Source organism: Cyprinus carpio, chromosome A17 (genome assembly GCF_018340385.1).
Source record: "Cyprinus carpio isolate SPL01 chromosome A17, ASM1834038v1, whole genome shotgun sequence".
Taxonomy (NCBI): Eukaryota; Metazoa; Chordata; class Actinopteri; order Cypriniformes; family Cyprinidae; genus Cyprinus; species Cyprinus carpio.
The window spans coordinates 23708991-23733973 of record NC_056588.1 but is presented as its reverse complement, the minus strand read 5'-3'; the positions used below and the strand labels follow the sequence as shown (position 1 = coordinate 23733973).

Below are 24983 nucleotides of genomic sequence, written 5' to 3'. Positions count from 1 at the left end.
ATAGGGTAAAAGTTTTACACACACACCTCTAATGATGATATTGATTTTCAGTACTTCACTTTCAGTGGTCTTTTAGGAAATGAATGAATGCTGATTTTTATTTATTCACTTTTAATGTTAACTAAGAATATAGTAATGGAATTGATGAAAGAATGTTCCATACAGCCTGTTCTATTCAAATCTTTCTTTGCCATTTGTTGTTTAAGTGTTGTCCTCAAATGAACAATACAGCACAAATTAATTAAATAAGACTTAGTTGTTTTTAAGAACATACTGCATACATCAATTTTTATTAATAAAAATATAACTACTTGCACAAGCACACTGAGAGAACAGTACAGAAATATTCAAACAGTATTCTCTGCAAAATTAAGAAGGTGCAGAAGCATCCACCAAAATATAAACTGCATTTATCCAATGAGAAATAATTAAATTGGCCACTGAACAAAAAGGGCCTGTTTGTTTCATCTGGATAATATGAAACTTTTTCTAGCGTGCAAATAAACAAGCTGCACCATAACAATATATGAATAGTTTGTCTTTATAATTACAAAACCTCTTCTTACAGATAAGTATCTTCATTTCAGTGTATCTTTTACCATGTTAAGCTAACAAAAAACAAAACAAAAAATTGCTTTCAAATGAGGTTACACAATTAAAGGTGTAAATGTTTGTCTTCTTATAAAGAAGATTTGCTGTGAACATGCTTGGGTGTTGAACAGTGCTCTCAGTAAATGAATAATGATAAACGCAATCTTTGCAGAGCTTTGATGAATATGAAATCCCAAAGCACAATTTAAAATCATCTCAGTCCTTTTAAGCCTGCCCTAGTGAACTTGAACAGCTTGTGATCCTAGAATCATTGTGCTTTGGAATTTAAGATTAGTTGAATTTTAGTTGATTAGTTGTTCAACTTCATATTTATAAATTATCTTCCAGTACAGATGACAGTCTTTTGAAAACTTTAAATCATCTTGCATTTGGCAAACAGAACAGTACACCTGTACATACATTTGCAAAGTAGTCATGAGTTTGGCACATTCATAATTATAACATTTCAGTGCATCGTTACTTTTGGAGGGTAGGAGGAGTGCTTATTGCATTCGGTAATGGTGCATGGGCAGTTGTTATTGTCCAGGAGCTGGCATGGTCTGCTGAGGAGGGCATAATCTGCTCTAGAGGGGCAGCACAAAACCTGGCTGTGCCCACGCAGCATCCCCGCTGCCGCCTGCAGGGGGCGAACTGGGACCAGCCATCTGCTCGCCTATGGGAATCTGCTTGAGAGGAAGAATGTGCTGTGCTATCCATCACTGCCAAAGCCCTTTTTGCCAGAGCAGAACAACACTGAAATTGCATTCCTCCCTTCAGCAACATAGAAATGCATGGCTGCATCCAAGCACAACACAAACTTACTTAACTCTTGGCACAAGTTATATATGCAGGGGAGGGGGTATGCTTATGACGGGGTGTGTGTACATGCATTGGCAAATTTGCACATGACATGCAACTGTTCTGGCTGTCAGAGGCAACACCCATAAGCGATCAGGGAGAACGGGGTGGTGAGCACTTAGGGAGGTAGAGCATGACACTGAAGTTTCTTGTACTTAAATGAATATTAATCTCAGTGGACGGTATTTGTGGCATGCTGTCTGTTTACCAAAGATGGAAATTGACTTCTTAAGTTTATATGAAAACTGCATCAGTTGGAAGTGGCTGACTGATTACTACTATCAAGTCTGTGAAAACAAATGGGAAATAAATTTAAAAGGGATAATTCACCCAAAAATTGACATTTTGTCATTATTTACCCTCATATTGTTCCAAACCTGTATGAACTTCTTTCTTCCGTTGAACACAAAAGAAAATATTTTGAAGAATGTTGGTAACCACTGGTTGCCAATGACTTTATACAAGTTCCAAATCTGTAGGAGTTCAAACTCATACAGGTTTGGAAACAACCTGAAGGGTGCGCATATGATGACAAAGTGTTAATTCTTTCATAGTAATAACAGTGGAAGGTATGTGAGCAGCACCGTAAATAAACACTTTAAATGTTTAACTGTTTCCCTTTCTCTGGTAATTGACAGGATGCCACAGATGTTAAGAATAGGGTGGCCATATGCGCCGTTCATACAGGACACATCCTGGCCAGGATTTTAATATTGACTAAAAGATCCAAAGTAGTTTGATCAATAACATGTAGGTATTGTACATAATCGACCAATCGTGGGGCTGCGCGTGAGAAGGTGAGGTCTACAGGGAGTGATCAAAGCAATGCAAATATGCGCACGTGGTTGTACATTCATTTGATTTGAAGCGTCGCTGTGCACCGATCAAAAAAGACACCAAAGTAGGTGTGATAGCAATCCGAAAGCATAAGGAGCCGTCTGCTCTGCTCTCTATAGCTCTCATGAATGTCACACAACAATCGACCTGCAAAGTGCAAACAGCCAAAACCTGGATATTTTAGGCAATATTAAAATCCTGGCCGGGATGTGTCCTGTATGAACGGTGCATATGGCCACCCTAGTTAAGAATGATCTGAAATATTCCTTTGAGATGACGTAAACAGCCCCTTATTGGTGACAATCTGTCAGCAGATACACTGCTGTTGCATTTGTAGGCAAATGTGGCTGCTTGTTCAAATTTGGAAAAAAGGGAAGTCATTTGGCAAAGGACTACTTCCTGTGAGAGTGGACACAAGCAGACTGCAGCCTTATCAGGTGCCACATGCTTCCATAAAATCGCTGCCAATTACTGAAACTCAATCTTGTCTTTGTTGATGTTATGTCTCTACAACAAAACTGCTGCACATATATTGTCTATAGATCATATTCTTAAGCTCGGGGGTGGTCAGATGGACCCTCCCATCTGAGAGAAGGGGTGTTGTTGAGGCTTAGTCTCTAGACACCAATCCTCTGCTGTTGGCTGGAGAGATTTATGACAGCCTCCAGCTCGTCACAGACAGGACCACCATCCTCTGAGTGTGCAGAGAGACACAACCCCTTGACAATACACGTATTTGGGTGTAGAATCCCATTTCCATGGCAGTGAGCAGCAGCATGAGTAAAAAGCACACATGCAGCATGGTAAGTGTATGAAAGTATGTGTCTGATAGAGCAGCAAACAGCATGCCCTGAGCTGAAGGCAGCTTGCTTTTGTCTGGGGCACAATACGAAAGTGTTGAACAGCACAACATTACATTGTCCACATGACGTAAGAAGGGGCAGTCTCCTCTCAGCCTCGATATGGATTTCCCATACATGCCTGACCCAGCAACCCCTATTCACTCTCTCCTCCTACTTCTCTCCAAACAGTTTCAGCGGTTTATGTACTACAGCTCTTTAGGCACAGGCTATATGGCTACAATTCAGTCTACATCAGGCATTCCACTGCATTATGCACAGGCTCCAAAAAGCATGCTTAGGCAGAATATCAATCACCCTATCAGCTACCAAAATAAGAAAAGAGATTTCATTAATACAACCATTACTCAAATAGAAAGAAAAGCAAAGAATCTCCCAAACAAGGGCTCTCCCATACTGTTGCCCCTAAGAGACATATTGCCATCTTACTTTAAACAGAGGTTACCAAACAATTGTTAGCAGCTAAACGATTGCTTCTGAGTTCAGATCTTTGGGAAGGGGGGTGGGATTTGAAGTAGCAGAAACATTCCCTTGTTGCTAATCCGTTCCCAGAGGAACACTTTAATAAGATTTACTAGGATGATGGATATGTGCATTTATTTATTATCTTGCTCAGTCTTTCACACTGCTTTAGCTGTTGCTACTGCAGCATTGCTGCCACTCGCCCCTCAGTATTCACAATCCATCTGTTCGTAGACATCGCTTAAGGGAATACTTCCACCGTTTTGTGCTTACTGATCTTAAAAAGGGGAGAGATGGAAATGATAAGGGAAATGCTTCAAAGTTGTGGTCCCTCTTGCCCTTTCATCTTGTAATCATGAGAGCCAAGAGGTCGAGTGGCAGTGCATTGCACTTGTCTTGCTCCAGAACTATCAGTCTCCTATACATAGTCCTGCAGGCTGTAGCCAGTCTTGTTATCCAATGGGGAGAGAGAACAGTACTGGTGCTGGAGCTGGTCCTGTTGCTGCTGTTGTTGCAGCAGTTGCTGCTGCTGCTGCAGGAGGAGTTTGTCTGGAGGGAGAAGTATCAAATCTTGGTGGCCGTGTCGCTTACCCGAGCAGGACAGACAGAAAATGGATCCACCCACGAGAAGGAAACCAGACGAGACGAAGGCTACGTAGACGGCACCGCCCGGCTCGAACTTGTTGCTTTCGGGCACGTTGGCGTCTAGGAAACTGACAATAACCTCTTTTGTGTACCAGGAGGCAGGAACAAGGCAGAGAAAGCCAGAGGCCAGAAAGCAGGTGCCGGCTGCCATGGCAGCATGACGTTTAGCACGCTGTCCCCCACCCCAGCGAGTGCACTTTAAACCGACAGAGGCCAAACACAATCCCAGTGCTGCCAACACGCAGGAAAGCACCATAGTGGTGCGTGCCGTCTGCAGGTATGCGGGCAGTGCCAGAACAGAGTATTTTAGTGTACAGCTGAACATGCCTGTGCTGTACCAGGTGCAGTCCATCCACAGTCCCTGCATCTGCGAGATGGCAGTGATGATGTTTGAGCCAACATCTGCGCTCACCTTCCAGTTAGGCAGTAACGTGGCCACCGTGGCACCTAGGATGCCTAGCAATGCCAGCACGAAGGCGAAGATCTGCGTGCCCGTGGACGCCATCCTGCCGCGTTCCTTAACTCAGCCAACATTCACACAAGCTTGCCTAGTCCCCTCTCTTTCGGCTGCAACTGCTACGGCAAAGACTCCTCAGCACTGCCGCCTGCCTGAGGAAATAAGTGAGAGAATTAAACGAGTGTCCTCCTCCCCCAGCGCACTGGGAACAAAGAGAAGTATGCACACAGGATGATGAGGAAGCAGGTTCCTATTTGTTATTTTAATGCTGCCGCGCCTTTCCTGTTCATGCCTCATACCCATATCTCTCCTGGAGAACTGAGTTATTAGTGGAGTGATAGAACATGCACGCATTGTTGCCATGCCTGATAACTGGAGTCTGATTCTGTTTTTCATATGGTCAGGTAAATGAAATAAAGTATCGTTTCAGACACACAAGCACATAACTTGTCAGCACATTTTCTTTCTCCTTTGTTTTACTAAGGCAATGACAGAAATCTTTTAGGTTATGACTCATAGTGGAGGCTGAACGGTTTATTTCTAATACGGAGCGGAATGCAGAAATCCTGTCCTTACCTCGGCTGGTGCAGAGCGAGCTATGACGCGTCAGGTTTCCGAGCACACGTACACACACTGCTAAATACAAAAACGGAGTATAGAGTGTATAGTGTGTCGTTGGAGCTCCGTTTATGTTATCCTTGTCTTCAGCAGCAGCGGTATATTAGAGGACATCAGTGATGGAGCGACGATGCTGTTTTCAAAGCTGCACGAACGATGGTCTACGTCACGCAGCAGCGATCTCTCAACTTCATGCGCGTGAAAGTCTGTTGTTTGCTCCATATGCTCTCACGGCGATTTAAGAGCCGTGTGATCTAATGTCGTAAAATTGTTTTATTCGATTTAACGTTGATTTTGAATCCCTTTATTTATCCCGATTTTTTTTTCTCAGAGACATAAACGGTTTAACTCATTAATTTATATCTATCTATCTATCTATCTATCTATCTATCTATCTATCTATCTATCTATATTAATGCTGTTTATTAGCTAATTTAAGATGCATAGATTTAATGTTTTTGAACGAAAAAAAGCATATTCTTATTTAACATAAAAAAACAACAACAATCGAAATATCCTTAAAATGATTTGAAACATCATGAAATAATTACATTTATTGGAGAAGCAATTCTATAAAATATTAAGAAAATAATTCTGAAGTTTGTAATTTTGTTCTTATGCATAAACCTCCCCATATATATATATATATATATATATAATATATATATATATATATATATATATACACAACGTATATGTATGTACACACACGTGTGTGTGTGTGTGTGTGTGTGTGTGTGTGTGTGTGTGTGTGTGTGTGTTTGTGTACGTATATATTCCTTTTCAGAGCACATGTGAGTAGTGAACTCATTGGGTGGAGGACTTAGGCATGACTCTTTCAGCTGCTATTAAAGGACTTTCACTATAGTGGCAATGTACCACTATCACCCTAAGCAGAAACATTCACTCTGCAGGAGGATGGACTCAAAATTGCTGCCGCTATAAACCCTACACCCCCCACCCTGCCATCCTCTGTCCGTCCTCTCCTCGCTGCAGGGTGGGAGTGCCTATATCGCATTGGTCTATAAATGACAAAGAGGGCAAAGAAGGACAAAACTGAATCTATCTATCTGTCTATCTGTCTGTCTGTCTGTCTGTCTGTCTATCTATCTATCTATCTATCTATCTATCAATTCTGTTTTGTGTAAACAATTTCTATAAACATTCACGTTTAACAAATTACCAAAAAAATAAATAAATAAATAAAAAATCTGTGAAGCTGAAGGTGTAGTATACTCTTATATTTAGTGGTGATGATCTTCATTTGAATGCATTTGGGCCCTAGAGGGGTTTAAAAATGTTGTTGCTGGTTTGTGTATCCTCACCTCGTGTGCTGATAGTGCTGATGCTGGGATTGTGCTGGAAAATAAATAACTAAAATGTATAAACAATGTGTAAGGGTTGGGTAAGTGTAAACATGTACTTAGGGAGCTGTGTCAGGAGCTGACGTGTGGAGACACAGAAAGCAATTATATGCATGGTGCCTTGATTTTATCACCTCTAGCTATCATGTGCAAAGACTTGAGATGGACATTGAATTTGTCATTTCTTGAGGGACGGGGTGGGGTATGTTTTTTTTTCCTATTTACTTGTGTGCTTTTTTTTATAGTTTAGGATGTGATCCATTTGTTATTCACAGTTGCTGGTGGAGACATTTCATTACCCTGCTGTAGCTGTTTGCCTGTAATGCAGTTGTCAAAATGGTCTTACTGCAACTGCTACAGAAATGGCTGTTTAAATTCATGATAATAAATGGGAATTACTCTCTGCTTTGCAAGAGGGAAGTGCATGGGCTTCCACACTACCTTGATTTATTGCCTCTGTGCTTTTTCTTGTGACTTTACTGTTCAATAAAATAGGCTTTCCACTGATTTAGCATCTGTAAAGTGCTTAAATATAGGGCCACCATTAATTTACCCCTCTTAACTTGCTTACCCTCCATGTCCATCTTGCCTTGTGTTTTCAACCAGACACCTTAGAAGCCTGTAGTCTCATATAGGCTTGAGAGAGTCTCCATGAGAATCAATTCATATCTGAAAAGTACATCAGTAGTTCCTTTGGTTCCCATCGATGCCTTGGGCTGTTCATAAAGCGTAGGATGAACCATTCCTACAGTAAAAACAAGCCTCCCTGGCAAAAGCCCTGTCAGCCTGCGCTGCTTACATTCTCACTTTCGGCTTCCTCCTCTGAGCTGAAGTAAGAGTGGTTGTCTTTTGAAAGTGCTGTCATGATTAATGTATCCCTACTCATTGTGGGACTATTTTCTCCTTTCCCTCACTGTATGCATTTCCAGCCGCATACTCCATTGTTTCACTGGCAGTTATGTGAAGGAAATAATGGTTACTCAGATAGCCCTGAGGGACTGCCATCTCAATTTGATCATTCTCCATTAGAAATGACAAATTAAAATTCACACCCTTTGTATTAAGGGAGCACTTGCACTAAGGTGAAAATGAGAGAGAAGACCTATACTGTAGGGGGCAAATATAGTGTAGTGGTGCTGTTGTAATGTTTGGAGGTTATTAAAGGGATAGTTCACCCAAAAATGAAAATTTTATGTTTATCTGCTTACCCCCAGGGCATCCAAGAAACAAGATACTTTGTTTAAACACTAGAACACAAACAAACAAATAAAACAAAAACATTTGAATCACATCAAAAACATAAAATAAAAGCAAAACAAAAAAAACAAAAAACATACAATAAAAAAACACACACACACACACACACACACACAAACAAAACCAAATTAAACCCTGCGGCTCGTTACATTGATACATTGATGTTATACTGTTCTCATCTAACATGAAACAGCAAGCTAAACTCGTTCCTTCAAAAAGTTTTCCTCCAATGAACAGGCGATGTGTTGTACTTGGCAGGTAATTTTAATGAAGAAAAGGTAAAACTGAAATAACAAACACATAACAAATACAGATAAGTAAACAAAAATATATTCAGCACAAAACAAATAATATATTACTCCTTAATTGGGTCTTAAGTTATTAAATTAAATATACTCACTGACGATGCCCCATGAACAAACAAAGACGGATGGATAGAGATGGCATTAACTACAACATGTACTTCTTCAACATGACTGCAACAACAGCACAACAGGAAAATGATCTTACTAACAGGAAATCTAAATTACAAAATAAAACACACACCTTCAAAATAAAGGCATTCTACATTAAACAGTCTCTTGTAACTTTCTTAATTACACCACACTCCCCGCCTGGCATCTGTAAGAGGCCATATATACTTTAACCTAAACAACCTCTGACTCCAAGAGTAGAACGACCTCAGAGACTGGTCTCAGGTAAGTCCTGGGGGGTTGGTGGGAGGCCACCTTTACTTCCACCTTCCTAACCAGCCCATCATCACTCTGAAAGGCCTTTGCTATTACTCCCATTGACCATTCATGCCTTCTTGCTTGTTTGTCCTTTAGCAGCACTATGTCTCCATCCTTGAGATTTGGCTTTTTGGTATGCCACTTTTGTCTGATCTGAAGTGTATTCAAGTACTCCAGCCTCCATCTTGCCCAGAACGTGTCTGCTAACGCCTGAACTTTCTTCCATGCATGTTTCAATAGATTGGCATCCGAGAAGTTCCCAGAAGGCACTGGTGGAGTCCCAATCTTCTGCGTAAGCAGCATTGCTGGAATAAGTATTAGAGGCGCTTCCGGGTCTCAGGAGACTGGTATCAATGGCCTAGAGTTAATTATGGCCATGACCTCTGCCATCAATGTGCACAGGACCTCATGGGTAATCTTCGACCTCCCTTCTTGGAGCAACATTGAATCCAGGATACGCCGTGCCATTCCTATCATGCGCTCCCAACTGCCTCCCATGTTAGACGCATGCGGGGGGTTAAAGACCCATGTTCACTTTTGACTGAGTAGGTATACATTGACACTGTCCTCTTGAGCGTCTGGGGCAAGCTTTAACTCGTTGGTAGCCCCAACAAAATTTGTCCCGCGATCTGACCTAATCTGCTTTGCTGGTCCCCTGATCGAGAAAAACCTGCGGAGGGCATTTATGCAGCTTGAAGCAGTCATTGACTCAATCACCTCCAAATGGACAGCTCTAGTGGACATACAAGTGAACAATATCGCCCACCTCTTGCTGTTAGCAATTCCACCTCTGGTCCGACGTGCCACGACTTCCCAAGGCCCAAACACGTCCAGCCCTACATAGGTAAATGGAGGCTCTTGCTGCAGGCGCTCTGGTGGGAGGTCCGCCATCTGCTGCTGTTCCAACCTGCCACGCAATTTTCTGCACGTCACACATTTGTAGATAAGGCTGTTGATGGCTCGTTTTGCTCCCACTATCCATAGGCCACTTCCACGCACAGCGCCTTCTGTGAAGTGCCTTCCCTGATGTTTAACCTGTTCATGGTGATGGCGAATAAGTAACACAGCAAGATGATGCTTGCCGGGAATAAGGATGGGATGAGTCTCATCTGCAGGTAGGTTTGAATGGGTAATGCGGTCCTCCTACACGTAGCAGACCCTCTTTGTCCCTCACAAGATGTAACTTCTTTAGAGGACTACTCCCTGGTAAGTCTTGTTTGCTTTCAAAGCATGTCATCTCTTCTGCATAAACCTCGCATTGCACACTCTTTATGATGACGTGTTCTGCCTTAGTTAACTCAGCACTTGTAATGCCTTTCTTACAGTAGTGCCATCCAACACATTCTGTGTCATGTGCTGGTTTGTGTAGGCTTCGTGCCACATGTAACAGTCGAGCTACAGCTCTTGTCAGTCGACTCCATGACGAAAAGCGTTCAAAACGCTTGGTGTCCAGTCGTTCTCCTGAGACCTTTGTCGAAAGCGCTGTGACCTCTGGGCGAAGTTCCACATCCGAGTCTGGATTGACCAGTTCAAAGGCCATAATGTCCGTTGATGACTCCTCAGGTTCCAATAAAAATCTTGGTCCCGTCAACCAACTGCTTCCTTGCAACTGACTTGCAGCCACAGATCTTGAGCCGAGATCGGCTGGATTGTTTTCGGTGGCTACATATCTCCACTGACCCGGATGGCTGGACTGTCTGATGCGCTGCACGCGGTTATTCACATATACGTAGAACCTTCGAGATTCATTAGTTATATATCCAAACACAACCTTACTGTCCGTGAAGAATGTGATCCTATCCAACATAAGCCCTATCTCCTCTCTGATCTGGTCCGCAATTTCTGCGCCAACACTGCAGCGCAGAGTTCTAGTCTCGGGATGGTAAGCTCTGCCAAAGGTGCCAGTTTGGCCTTGCCGAGTATGAAACTGACTTCTGTATGACCTTCGTCAGTTTCCACCTTTAAGTAGGCAACTGCTGCAATAGCCTTTACAGAGGCGTCAGAAAAGACGCATAGCTCTGTAGCTTTGGCCCTGGTCAGTGAACATGTAGAATAGGTGCGACTGATGTTCAGATGATTAAGACCTTGCAGTGAGTCCTGCCACCGTTGCCACTTATCAAATTTCTCCCGGAGGCAGGGGACTGTCCCAATCTGTACCTTGAGACACTAGTTCTCGTAGAAGGAGCCTGCCCTCGACCATCACAGGTGCCAGGAAGCCCAAAGGATCAAACACGCTGTTGATGGTCGAGAGCACCCCTCTGCGCGTGAAGGGTTTCTGGGGCTCTGGAATGTTAAAGGTGAATGTATCCCTTGTCCTATCCCAGGCTACACCCAGACTGCGCTGGATGGGTAAGTCGTCAACTGCAAGGTCCAGAGTCTCCAGACCCCTGGCTCGATCTTCTTAAGGAAAGGCATTTATAACATCGACGTTGTTTGATGTGATCTTGTGGAGCTTTATGTTGTAACCTGCCAGCAGATTTTGGGCTCTCTTTAGAACATCAACTGCTTCAGCCTCAGTCGCAAAAGACCGCAAGGCGTCATCCACATAGAAGTCTTTCTTAATGAATTCACAGACATCCCTGCCGAAATCCTTCTCTCCCTCCTGTGCAGCTCTCCTCAACCCGTAGGTTGCAACAGCAGGTGATGGGGAGTTTCCAAACACGTGGACCCTCATCCGGTAATCCACCACTTCACTTTCAGGGTTGTTGTCCTTGAACCACAGGAAGCGCAAAACATCTCGATGCTCTTCCTGGACCAGAAAGCAATAAAACATTTGCCTAACGTCCGCAGTTATGGCTACTGGTTCCTTCCTGAACCTAAGAAGAACTCCCAGAAGGCTATTGTTGAGATTGGGCCCCTGAAGCAAGACCTCATTCAGTGAGACACCCTCAAAGCGAGCACTTGAGTCAAAAACAACCCTGATTTTACCGGGCTTGTGTGGGTGGTAAGACTCCAAAAATGGGAAGGTACCACACCTCCCTTCCTTCTGATGGTGGTGCCAACTCTGCATGGTTGTTATCCAAAATCCCTTGCATAAACTCCAGGAAGTCTTCCTTCATGCTGGGTCTCTTCTGGAAAGCTCGCCGCAATGACATAAGCCGTTGGTGTGCCTGCTGCCTGTTGTTAGGGAGCGGCCTCCTTGGGTTTCGGAAGGGCAAGGGTGCCACCCAGCTGCCACTTTCATCCTTAACAAACCCCTTGTCCATTAGCTGTAGGAAGGTCAAGTCGTCGATAGAAGGTGCCAACTGATTATCTTTTTCAGTCCTTTGGAAGACTGTTGCACCAAGGAGGTTCTCTTGCTGCTCCAGAGAATGAGACCAAGGTAAGGAGATGTTCTGATGAAGAGGCTGACTTAAATCCTCCTTAACCTTGACAAGGTTCTCACAAGGAAGCATATAACTGGGACGGCACATTGTCCATAATACATGTTTTAAATGTGTTTTTACTTCTGTAGGGGTGTGGGCTCCACCCAGGCAGACAATCACCGACAATGACCCAGCCGAGATCGTGCTTCTGGGCAAATGGAGCGTTGTCTGGGCCATTAAACTGCCGACGAACCTTGTGGACCTGAAGAATGTCCCTCCCTAATAGTAGCAAGATGTCTGCAGCGTCATCGAGAGCAGGTATTTGGTCAACCATAGCTCGCATGTGGCTGTGGCGGTACGCTGCTTCTGGGGTTGTGATTTCTGCTCTGCTATTTGGGACATTATTACACTCTATTAGAGTTGGAAGGGCGATACTTAGCTCTCCTGTGAGTGGCTCAACCATGAAACCATGAGCTCTTCTACCGGTCACCTTGACCACTCCAGCACATGTAGTCAGGATGTATGGAATTCGTGGTCCTTGTATTCGGAAGGCGTCAAAGAATTCTGTCTTGGCCAATGAGACGTTACTCTGATCATCTAAGATCACGTACATCCTTTTACTCTTCTCTGGATGACCTTCAGGATAAACATTAACCAGACATATCTTCGAGCACGACTTTCCTCTGAAGTATTTACCACAAACTTGTGTACACAGTGGTTTAGCCGCTAGGTTTTGTTCATCATTGGGTGTGGTAACTGGCTCCCCGCCATGAACCTTAGAAGAGCTCTTTTCTTTGGAATCTTTTTGCTCCTTATAAGATATCAGATCCTTTGACTCTCTTGGAGCAGGGCCAAAGTGCATAGCGGCCACATGACGTTCACTTCCGCACTCTGCGCATTTGATAAAAGCGCCACAGTCCTTGGCCTGATGGGAGACTGAAGCACAGCAGCGAAAACACACTCCCTTATCCCTTAGGAATTTCTTCCTGTCATCCAAGAGCATAGCTCGAAAGCTCTTGCACTTCTTAAGTGCGTGTGGTTTTTTATGTATGGGACATAGCATGTTCACGTCTTCTGTTTGGTTCCCCTCTCTATCTGTAGTCGTTTCCTTGTTGCTCACACTTGTCTTGTGAACAGAAACAGGATTCTTGTAATTGAGATTCCCCATTCTCTCCTTTCTCAGAGCTGGTGCAACTGTATTGGTCACATAAAAACTTGGATCGTTTCTTGCCCTGGCTTGTCTCCTTATGAGTTCAGAGAAGACTGAAAAGGGTGGGAAATGTACCCTGTGATCTTCCTTATATTTTGATCCTACTGTCATCCATTTATCCTGTAAATGGAAGGACAATTTTTCAACAATGGGACTTACGCCTCTTGCCGTGTCCAGATAGGCTAATCCTTGGAGATAACCATCTTCCTTAGCAGCTTCAAGTTCACATAGTAAATCCCCAAGTTCTCGAAGTCTGTGGTTATCACGGTTGCCTATTCTTGGGAAGTTGTCCAGTTTTGCGAACAATGCCTTCTCTATGGCTTCTGGAGCTCCATAAAGTTCATCCAGTCTTTCCCAAATGAGGTTGAGACCCACCAATGGTTGACGGACGTTGGCAGCCTTCATCCTGCGAGCTTGATAACTTGATTCGGGACCTAGCCATTTTATAAGCAGATCAATTTGTTCATGGGCAGAGATGTCAAGTCCCTTCACGACACTTATAAATGTTGACTTCCAGCCAAGGAAGTTTTCTGGCCGATCATCAAATTTGGTCAAACCCCCTGAAACCAGCTGACTTCTTATTAAGAACTTAGCCAAGTCTGATGTGTTGCTATTTAGGTCATGGCTAGGAGAGGGATCAGGATTATAGTGGCTGCACACTTGCTGCTTTTTATGATCAGAAGTATCAACTTGTTGCCTTTCTTCAACTTTGATTTTTTGATGTATGCTTTGGAATTGCTGACTGGAACGCTGCTGGCTATCTAGCTTAGGGGTATGTTGGTAGCTATCTGGCTGACATAACTCAGAGTAATGGAGATGTGGCTGATGTGGGCTTGAGTGTTTTGGCATCTCACAATCTCCATAAGAGTGGTGTGGTTTAAGACTGAGGGACTCAAATGCCTTACAAATGGATCCGCGTTCTTCATCCAACGTTAACAGGGCAGATGGCCTCTGTTGGCTTATATCAAAGATCATCCCTTCGTGAGTGCCTTTCCACATATTCACTCACTTTGTCTTGTGGACTTTGCGATGGTAATGACTCAATGTCCCGCTGGCTCCCATGAGAGCTTAATTCGACAGCAGCATTTTCCATGACAATGGCCTTCGCTATAGCTGCCTCTGCTTCTGCTTCCTGCTTGAGCGCATCTAATTCTGCCTCTAGACGAGCTTTTTCGATTTTAATGTCCATTTCCTTTTTGATGAAGGAGGCTCTGGCTTTTGCTGCTTCCGCCTCTGCCCGTGCCGTAGCAGCAGCCACGTTGACCATAGATAGTTGAGAACGCGTAGATCGACGTGCACTAGCTGACGTGTGTGATTTTGCATCAGCGTTCTTCTTATTGTCTTGTATTTTTGGCGTCTCATTCATTGAAACTTGAGACTGAGGTTCTTTCTCTGAATCCATCTTTTTCTCAGGGGACGTCATTTTACTATACTGTTCTCATCTAACATGAAACAGCAAGCTAAACTCGTTCCTTCAAAAAGTTTTCCTCCAATGAACAGGCGATGTGTTGTAATTCGCAGGTAATTTTAATGAAGAAAAGGTAAAACTGAAATAACAAACACATAACAAATACAGATAAGTAAACAAAAATATATTCAGCACAAAACAAATAATATATTACTCCTTAATTGGGTCTTAAGTTATTAAATTAAATATACTCACTGACGATGCCCCATGAACAAACAAAGACGGATGGATAGAGATGGCATTAACTACAACATGTACTTCTTCAACATGACTGCAACAACAGCACAACAGGAAAATGATCTTACTAACAGGAAATCTAAATTACAAAATAAAACACACACCTTCAAAATAAAGGCATTCTACATTAAACAGTCTCTTGTAACTTTCTTAATTACACCACAGATGTGTAAAGACACAAAACGTTCAGTCTGTGCAAGAAACTGAACAGTTTTTTTTTTTTTTTTTACCGGATTCACACAATGTCCGAACTGTTAGAACTCTCCTGAGCACATCCTTCTATACACGTTCTCAGCAGCAGGCGCGTGAGGCGTCTTCTCCTTTTTCTTGCTTTATTTGCGGATCTCAGACGTTTATCTACAACCTCAATTAGGAGTGTCAATGGTCCATTTGAGAGTAAGAGGTGGCGGTAATGCACTTATAAGTCTGCGATACCCCATAAAGCAAGAAAAAGGAGAAGACGCCTCATGCACCTGTTACTGAGAACGCGCATAGAAGGACGCGCTCAGGAGAGTTCTAACAGTCCGGACGTTGCGTGAATCAGAGGTAAGAAACGATATAAATACTGTCCAGTTTCTTGCACAGACTGATCGTTTTGTGTCTTTACAGATCAATGTGTCGTCACAAGCCGCAGGGTTTAATTTGGTTTTGTTTGTGTATGTTTTTTTTGTTTGTTTGTTTTATTGTATGTTTTAGCTGTGATTCCCATCCACTTTAATTATAAGACTGATAGACTGCAATGGTCTGAGTTAACTTTGTTTTGTGTTCTACTGAAGAAACAAAGTCACCTACATATTGGATGCCCTGGGGATAAGCAGATAAACATCAAATTTAAATTTTTGGGTGAACTATCCCTTTAATGACAGTTTTTGCTGAAATTGACCCATATGTATGGGTGTGTATAAGCCATTTGAAGTGAAGTGAAGTGAAGTGAAGTGAAGTGAAGTGAAGTGACATACAGCCAAGTATGGTGACCCATACTCAGAATTTGTACTCTGCATTTAACCCATCCAAAGTGTACACATACGTATGTACATGCACGCACACGCGAACACACACGCGAACACACATGCGAACGCGAACGCACACGCACACGCACACGCACACGCACACGCACACGCACACGCACACGCACACGCACACGCACACGCACACGCACACGCACACGCACACGCACACGCACACGCACACACGGAGCAGTGGGCAGCCATTTATGCTGCGGTGCCCGGGGAGGAGCAGTTGTGGGTTTGGTGCCTTTCTCAAGGGCACCTCAGTCATGGTATTGCCGGCCCGAGTCTCAAATCCACAACCTTAGGGTTAGGAGTCAAACTCTCTAACCACTAGGCAACTACTTCCCCACGACTTGTGTACTGCAATTATACCAGGATTAAAATAACTTGAGGAAATTTCTTAGGGACTTGAATCTACCTGGTCAAAATTTCAGACACTTTCACAGAAGGTAGGGATGAAGTAGAGGTCGACCGATAGTGGATTTTGACGATACCGATAGCTAGGTTGGACCACACTGACCGATACCGATTAATTAACCAATAGTTTTAAAAATGCATACTGAACAAAAGCTAAAATAGAGATTTATTTAAAAAAAAAAAAAAAGGTACTGATTCATACTAGTAGTAGTAATAATAATAAAAGTAATAATAGTAATAGTAAATGTTGAATTTACCACAAAATCCATTTTATTTTTTCCTAAATTCCGTTTTATTTTTTTCCAAATTCTGTTATTTCCGTTTTGATTTTTCTCCACTCCGTTTTAATAGTTAAAGTTTATTAATAAAAAGCAAGTCTAATTAATTAAAACCATGAAACTTATACATTTTCACATCAATTTAATAAGAGTTTAACAAAAATTACGTTTAGGGCCCTATGAAATGTTTTATTTTTTCTCACCATATTTTTTATTGTCACCAAATTCTGTGTTTTAGCATGTCTAATTATATGAATGCGTAAAACAACATAATTTATTATTTTTTTTCTTAAAGAAGACTTAGACCCCCCCCCCCCCCCCCCTCAAAAATTCAGTGTTGTGTATTAAAATTTTTCTGGTTATCAAATCAAGGCATGAAACATTAATTTAATTTATCTTTTAATTACTGAATATTAAGCACACTTTTTTGGCAAACAAAGGGGATTTACTATTAAAATTAAAACATGGAAGAAATGTTGTGTGATTATTCCGTAAAAAATAATGTTTGTTTAATTTTAGTAGTAGTAGTAGGCTATGTACATTCTACTGAAAAATAGATCAGACTTTTATTTTGACGGGTTGCCATGGATACCTTCACAGTTCTGTGTATGTGATATGAGGCTAGTTTTACTCAAATCAAACGGTCAGAAGCTAATGAAAGCTCTCTCCGAGCAGTTCTGGAGATTTTCTTCATGTGTTCACGTGCTCATTTTAGCCCACAAGTGCTGAAAACCTTCTTTCTCTGTTAGAGTATGATGGCTTGTGCAAAGTTAAGATTAAGCTTGCCCACATTAAAGGTGTTTCTAACATCTTGAATGAAATGTTTTTGCAATGCAGAAAACAGATTTCAGTGAGTTTACTAGTTTTATGATAATGAACTCATGTTTCAGCTTCTAGGCATAAAACGCTCAGTTTAGCGCTTCTGTGAACAGAAACACTCTGTTAGTGCAACTAAGCAAATGAACAGAAAGAAAGCCCACAAGTGCTGAAAACCTTCTTTCTTTCTTCTTCTGTCACATGCGCTCCAGTATAAGAGTCACGCAGAACATGCAGGATTCATATTTAAGTCGACTTTTAAGGTTTAATAGTTACAGATACTAGTCCATATCGCGATTTGATTTAAGTTTAATGACCTACTTTTGATTAATTCATTCAAAATTTGACCAATTCCGTGACATTCCGCGTTAAACTGTGAATTCTGTTTTTATGACTGGATTCCATCCGTGTTTTCCGCATCACGGAAATCACAGGGCACTACAATTATAGGCCTACCAGTACAATGTATACTCTCACACTTTAACTGCTTCTATTCTTGAACACTTGATGATTATCTAATCAAAATAAAAGAGCAACGCTGAGTCTAGGAGAACTCACCGGTATCGCACACACTGACGCATCGCGTTCAACTCGAGCAGCGGTCTAAAACAGTTTATTTAATCACCAAACAGACACAAGTTTACTTCAAGAGTGAACAATGAGGCATAGATAAGTGTAGCGTGAACCAGACAAATTAAAGATTCGATCGGGAGCCTGGTTGAAACATGAGCCGAATTCCACAGAAAGGCAGGATGTTGTAAATCAACTCCCAGCACCACAGTCTGATAACCGACCAACTCTTTCACAGAACAGCTTTCAACATTAACACCATTAGAACAATTATTGACAATTTCAATTCGAAGAAGAGATTGTCTAATTTGGGGCAAGTAATCGAAGAGATGGACAGTCTGACACTCAAATGTAAAGCCATGACAGAGAAAACAAGATCGTTGGATTGACTTCCCCCCACCTAGCAAAACCAGACTGAAATTCCTAAGGAGACCTGTTAACCCCTCGTGGTCTCCACAGGACATATCCTTACTCCCCAGAATGGCACAGAGAATGCCTTCCAATGCATATATGCACCAAAATGAACTCAAAAAAGACTTCTAAATGGATATCAGTCCATTGCTTAACTCCATATCATTTATGTAACCGACACATTTGATTTTAATGTTTCTAATCACTTATTGTGTATGTCTTTTTAAATAACTCTTGAATAGCTTAAGGGATCATATTCATGTTTAGTATGTGTGTGTTCGAATATTTCTTGCTTGAAACGTTTTCTGACCATTAGTTATTTGTCAAATGTATCATATTCTTGTTATAGGAATCATGTCCAAATTATACCCTGCAAGAGCGGGAAAATTCGGACCACGAGCTTGATAAGATAACATATGATTTATGAATGGGTGGGACAGACAATGCAACACCCTGAGAAAAGACAGTATCTAATTGGTCAAGACAACATTTGAGGTGTGGCCAAAAGGCCAGTTTAAATACTCAGGACACCATCAAATTTTGCTTTTAGCTTTTAGCTTTTGTCAAGCTTTTGCTATCAGTCATGCCGGCTTTTAGCTTTGCTTGTAGTTTAAGCTTTTAGTCATGCTTTTAGCTTTTAGCTTTTGTCAAGCTTTTGCTATCAGTCATGCCAGCTTTTAGCTTTGCTTGTAGTTTAGCTTTTAGTCATGCTTTGTCATCACTTTTAGCGTTCTTCGAGCCACCGTTCCAGCGTGCTTCGGCCTGCACGCCTGCTGCTACTTAGCCACGATGAGAAGAAACACCACCTAGTCTCGTCAAACTTTACTTCTTTTCTTTTCCGTTTGAGAGTTTCGTGTTCTGAGTTAAGTTTTGTAACGCCGTATCTCCGAGTCTGACCTCGAGTGCCCGTTCAACTTCAGCCAGCCCACAACTCCGCATCTTCAGCCCACGCCCAACCACGGGCTTCCCAAGACGTCACTTCAACGACTACTGAACTTCCAGCCAATCAGCAACTTCGGGAAACCCCCTTTTCAGCGACAACAAAAGGGAACCCCGTTTTAAACAGGCAACTCAAGTAACCTCCAGACTCACATCTGTACTGGTGTTATCTAATATAATTTTAACCTCATTGAGGAACTCAGTGCGAGGGTTAATTAAGTGATTAAATGGTTGTTCATGTCTATGCAATTTCACGTATTGCTGTAAACTTGGGATTTCACATTTTCATTCTCTTAAACTCACTCTTTCCTAACGTTCTATCCTACTGCAACTTGTGTGAATGTGTGAATGTTGTGCTTATGTGTTAGATTAGTTTATATGTCTTAGATTTATCTAATAAAGCCTTATTTATATTGAAAAGAGAAGTATCTTGTGTTTTGTGCTCACAAGTTAATGTCTTAAACTGCCGATCTTGTTACTGTGCTAGTTAATAGTGTTTTCACTATACTTTGGATATTAATATCCAGCGCAGATTTGATGTTAAACGGCTCGTTCAGTGAATCGCTGGTCGTTTCATTGATCAGCCGTGAAACAGTGATTCTGTTCAAATTCCCTTTAAAATCTTAAATGATTCCCTTTGAGCTAAATTTACCTGTTTCCCTTACATAAGTTTGAAGTTCAGTGTTTAAAAAAACGGTGCAAACGGAAAGAGCGATCTAGGCCTATATTATAGCTCTATAAATGAAGCATATACAGACTTTATTAGAGCCACAGAAAGACAAACGTTTCTATGAAAATGCTCAATATACAATTCATTATGTACATTAACAATGATTCGGGGCGAATATAATGTAATTTAATGGAAAACTATGTGAATGGCGCTCTGTGGCACAGCAGAATTTTCTGTCATTTGCATTTAAATCTGGTTCTGAAGTTTCTTGCTCTGTTCAGCGTGCAGCATCACGTGTCTAAACAAATGGCATGTGCTGTCAGTGATTTCAACCACTAGAGGCCGCTCTCGCACTGTATAATGAAAACAGACCCTTCTCAGCCGCTCCAGCAACGGACGCTACCCAGAAAACTATCGGCATGGATTTTTGCCGATAACCGATTGTTCCAGCAATCAACTATCGGTCAGTGGCGGCTCGTGGGTTTTAAAATAAAGGAGGCACACTAATTGTATTGGTCTGGGATCCCTGCCGATTAATATTATAATTTGCTTAACCACTTTAAAATGGCTTTTTGGTTGCTTTTAGTCAGAAAACGTAAAGAAAACGACACACATACAGCAAGATAATATAATTTCACTTACCTGGCCTATCACTTGAAGCAAACATCCATCCCTTCTTAAAAGTCTGTGTTAAAAGAGAGCAGCCTGATGCAACATCAGCTTAGGCATGTTTTCCCTTTATTTTAAATTTGTATATACTGTTTGAATGACAGCTTGGTAAATCTGTTGGCAATCAAATATTCAATATCGCTACTCATCATAAGTACTTAACTTGGTACATTATCAGCGCAGCAGCAGACGTTCAAAATAATACGTTCAAAATAATATCATGTAATTTTATGTCTCTATGATGATTGGTTGATATCAGAAGGGAGGCTAGCCTCCCTTAGGAGGTTTCTTTTCTCAAAACTCCTCAGCGCTGAAAGTGAACACTCGATGTTGATTGGCTAATATTTTTTACCAACGGAGGCACGAGAGCTCATCTCTCCCCCGGCCTCCCCCTACCCTTCTCTGTCACCTAGCATTTGTAATTACATCAGCAGATTCGGCACATTCGCGATAGTAAAGCGGCGCTTTCATGTTATGGTATTACAACTATGAAATTACAAACAAAAAATACAGAAAAATATAGACATGAACTGAAATGAATTGTAAATTTTATTAACATTAAGTCGTCCTCCTCCCATTTTCTCCTCAAAATTATGGGGAAGCGGTGCCTCCCCTGCCTCCCCCGACAAGCCGCCACTGCTATCGGTGCCGATTAATAGTCAAAACCAATACATCGGTTGAAGTCTAGGATGAAGTGTCTCATTTTAAAACCAGCATCCCGAGCTGGGTAAATGACAAGTAGCCAAATTGATTTCTTGAATGTTGGTTCTCCTCCTGCATAGATGTGGCAGATGAGTCAATGCTTTCTGAAAGCTCTCATCACATCTCTCCTTCTCTGTCATCTCCAGTGTACTGCTGCTTTGTAGTCCTAAACACCAGAAGAGCTCTTCAAAGCCTTGTATCCTGCTCCTAATTTATTTAAAATGAACCCAAGTGGAAGAATTTAGCCAAAGTCTAGGAAGCCGAGTCCTGCATGATTGCAGCTCCAGATGGGTTTGCAGTAGGCTATGTTTAATCACAGTAAGACATGCAGCTGAAATGCAGCACAAATCAATTTGCATTTTCTCTTTATCACCTACAACTAATTGTATTTTCTTCCGTATCTCCATTATCTTTGTCACATATCTCCATTATGGGGGCATTCCAGCACATTTCTATAATTTAAGGCAAAGTATTACTACTACAGGTCCTTCTCAAAAAATTAGCATATTGTGAAAAAGTTAATTATTTTCCATAATGTAATGATAAAAATTAAACTTTCATATATTTTAGATTCATTGCACACCAACTGAAATATTTCAGGTCTTTTATTGTTTTAATACTGATGATTTTGGCATACAGCTCATGAAAACCCAAAATTCCTGTCTCAAAAAATTAGCATATTTCATCCGACCAATAAAAGAAAAGTGTTTTTAATACAAAAAAAGTCAACCTTCAAATAATTATGTTCAGTTATGCACTCAATACTTGGTCGGGAATCCTTTTGCAGAAATGACTGCTTCAATGCGGCGTGGCATGGAGGCAATCAGCCTGTGGCACTGCTGAGGTGTTATGGAGGCCCAGGATGCTTCGATAGCGGCCTTAAGCTCATCCAGAGTGTTGGGTCTTGCGTCTCTCAACTTTCTCTTCACAATATCCCACAGATTCTCTATGGGGTTCAGGTCAGGAGAGTTGGCAGGCCAATTGAGCACAGTAATACCATGGTCAGTATAACATTTAGCAGTGGTTTTGGTACTGTGAGCAGGTGCCAGGTCGTGCTGAAAAACGAAATCTTCATCTTCATAAAGCTTTTCAGCAGATGGAAGCATGAAGTGCTCCAAAATCTCCTGATATCTAGCTGCATTGACCCTGCCCTTGATAAAACACAGTGGACCAACACCAGCAGCTGACATGGCACCCCAGACCCTCACTGACTGTGGGTACTTGACACTGGACTTCAGGCATTTTGGCATTTCCTTCTCCCCAGTCTTCCTCCAGACTCTGGCACCTTGATTTCCGAATGACATGCAAAATTTGCTTTCATCCGAAAAAAAGTACTTTGGACCACTGAGCAACAGTCCAGTACTGCTTCTCTGTAGCCCAGGTCAGGCGCTTCTGCCGCTGTTTCTGGTTCAAAAGCACACGCCTGTGCACGGTGGCTCTGGATGTTTCTACTCCAGGCTCAGTCCAATGCTTCCGCAGGTCCCCCAAGGTCTGGAATCGCTCCTTCTCCACAATCTTCCTCAGGGTCCGGTCACCTCTTCTCGTTGTGCAGCGTTTTTTGCCACACTTTTTCCTTCCCACAGACTTCCCACTGAGCTGCCTTGATACAGCACTCTGGGAACAGCCTATTCGTTCAGAAATTTCTTTCTGTGACTTACCCTCTCTCGCTTGAGGGTGTCAATGATGGCCTTCTGGACAGCAGTCAGGTCGGCAGTCTTACCCATGATTGCGGTTTTGAGTAATGAACCAGGCTGGGAGTTTTTAAAAGCCTCAGGAATCTTTTGCAGGTGTTTAGAGTTAATTAGTTGATTCAGATGATTAGGTTAATAGCTCGTTTAGAGAACCTTTTCATGATATGCTAATTTTTTGAGATAGGAATTTTGGGTTTTCATGAGCTGTATGCCAAAATCATCAGTATTAAAACAATAAAAGACCTGAAATATTTCAGTTGGTGTGCAATGAATCTAAAATATATGAAAGTTTAATTTTTATCATTACATTATGGAAAATAATGAACTTTTTCACAATATGCTAATTTTTTGAGAAGGACCTGTATATCCCTAGATATTTAGGGTTGAGCTTTCACTTAATCGATTAAATTCAGAATCCACACTCTGGATTAATACAGATAAACAATTTGTTTTGCTGCAGGTCAGTAACTAGTTGTGGAGCTACCAAAATTATGCCTTCCACTACAATTACACAAGAGAAACACAAGGTTTTAGCCTGGGCACAGCAGATGTCTGTGCCGATTTTGCATAATGAAAAGAAGCACTGTCCTTTAGTGCTGATCAGTGAACCAGGACCTTCATCATCACTAGACTGTGGATATAAAAACATATAGGAAGCAACTGTGTATCAAGAGACTTACTATTCACATTTGAAGAGGCTTGTTTTGATGGTCCTTCAAACAGGTGTTACTGTAGCAACCGGAACTGGCTTGTCATCATGCAGCGTCACTCACCTCCTCTTCTCCCAACATTCTGCTTTTCTTCACTCATATATCTCTCTTGCACTAGTTTCCATTCCGTTTCTCCCCCTCACTCGAGTGGGAGTAGCTTGTGAAAATGATCTCCAGGTCTGACTGTAACACTGTTGTCTATGTGTGTTTTCATCTCGTCACCCCGCGGTGTGCGTAGGTGGATGTGGGGGTGGTGCACTTCACTCCTCTGGCTCAGCCCCAGATTCAGCAGCCCTTCAATCTGGTCGAGAGGATTGTCAAAAACGCCTTCCAGTTCCGGAGGAAGCACTGCCGCAGAGGACTTGAGTAAGCATTTCCCTGGCATACTTTTCAAAACACCTCTCTCTTTACCTCTATTCTCAGTTTCATTTGGCTACAACTAAGCACTGGATTTTAGTCAGGGTAGATACAGAGATATGAAGTACAGTGTTGAATGTTCATCCAGCAAAACATTAAATACATACTTTGAAAAAATTTCAGGGATGTCCGGTCCTGCTCCTGAAAGGCCACTGTCCTTCAAAGTTCAGCTGCAATCCTAATTAAGCACACCTGAACCTGAAGCTACTCAAGGTGTTCAGGATTACTAGAAATTTCTTGGGCAGGTTGGAGCTCAATGTTGCAGGAATTTGGCCCTTCAGGAGCTGGAAGTTGGGAAGGAGCTCGCCAATTAGTGTCAGTGAAGTGAGGAATGTGAGGGAGAACATCTGTAATTTCAGCAGCAACATAAACTGTATGTGTCGCCTCTTTTTTAGTTTGACAAGCGCTAAGCGAACATCCACACAGACCATATAACGTCACTTCCATGCGCTTCTCAAGTTATCTACGTTAACTCATTGTGTCAGCGTGTGATGACTGTTTTTTTTATTTGCTGCAGGATGCTATTCCCAGAGTCTCAGCGTCAAGAACTGATGGAAGAGTTGCTGCGCAGTGCTGATGTGGATCCCACACTACGGCCCACAGAGATCTCTATTTCTGAATTCAGGGCTTTAGCAGACGCCTACAGTAAGAACCAAGAACCAAGGCCTCGTTGACTATGACTTCAGAGAAGAACTGAAACTCAGGCATCAGACAATAAGACAGTTGGGCAGCAACCATACAGGGCTTCACCTTCACAACACAATAGAGGAAATCGTTAACAAC

The 24983-nt window shown here is 42.0% G+C and overlaps 1 protein-coding gene across 2 annotated transcripts; it reads right to left on the bottom strand.

Annotated features, from left to right (window-relative positions):
• Window positions 1-256: 256 nt before the first annotated feature.
• On the bottom strand, window positions 257-24105 carry LOC109071866 (claudin-20-like). Of its 2 annotated transcripts, none has more exons than XM_042774450.1 (2): window positions 23754-24105; window positions 257-4862 (listed from the first exon to the last, which is right to left on the bottom strand). In XM_042774450.1, the coding sequence occupies exon 2, from the start codon at window positions 4756-4758 to the stop codon at window positions 4027-4029; it is 732 nt and encodes a 243-aa protein (XP_042630384.1). In that variant the 5' UTR covers window positions 4759-4862; window positions 23754-24105; the 3' UTR covers window positions 257-4026. The 2 variants fall into 2 exon arrangements, with proteins under 2 accessions (XP_042630384.1, XP_018943721.2); XM_019088176.2 differs by lacking the exon at window positions 23754-24105 and adding an exon at window positions 5287-5699.
• Between the last annotated feature and the right edge of the window lie 878 nt (window positions 24106-24983).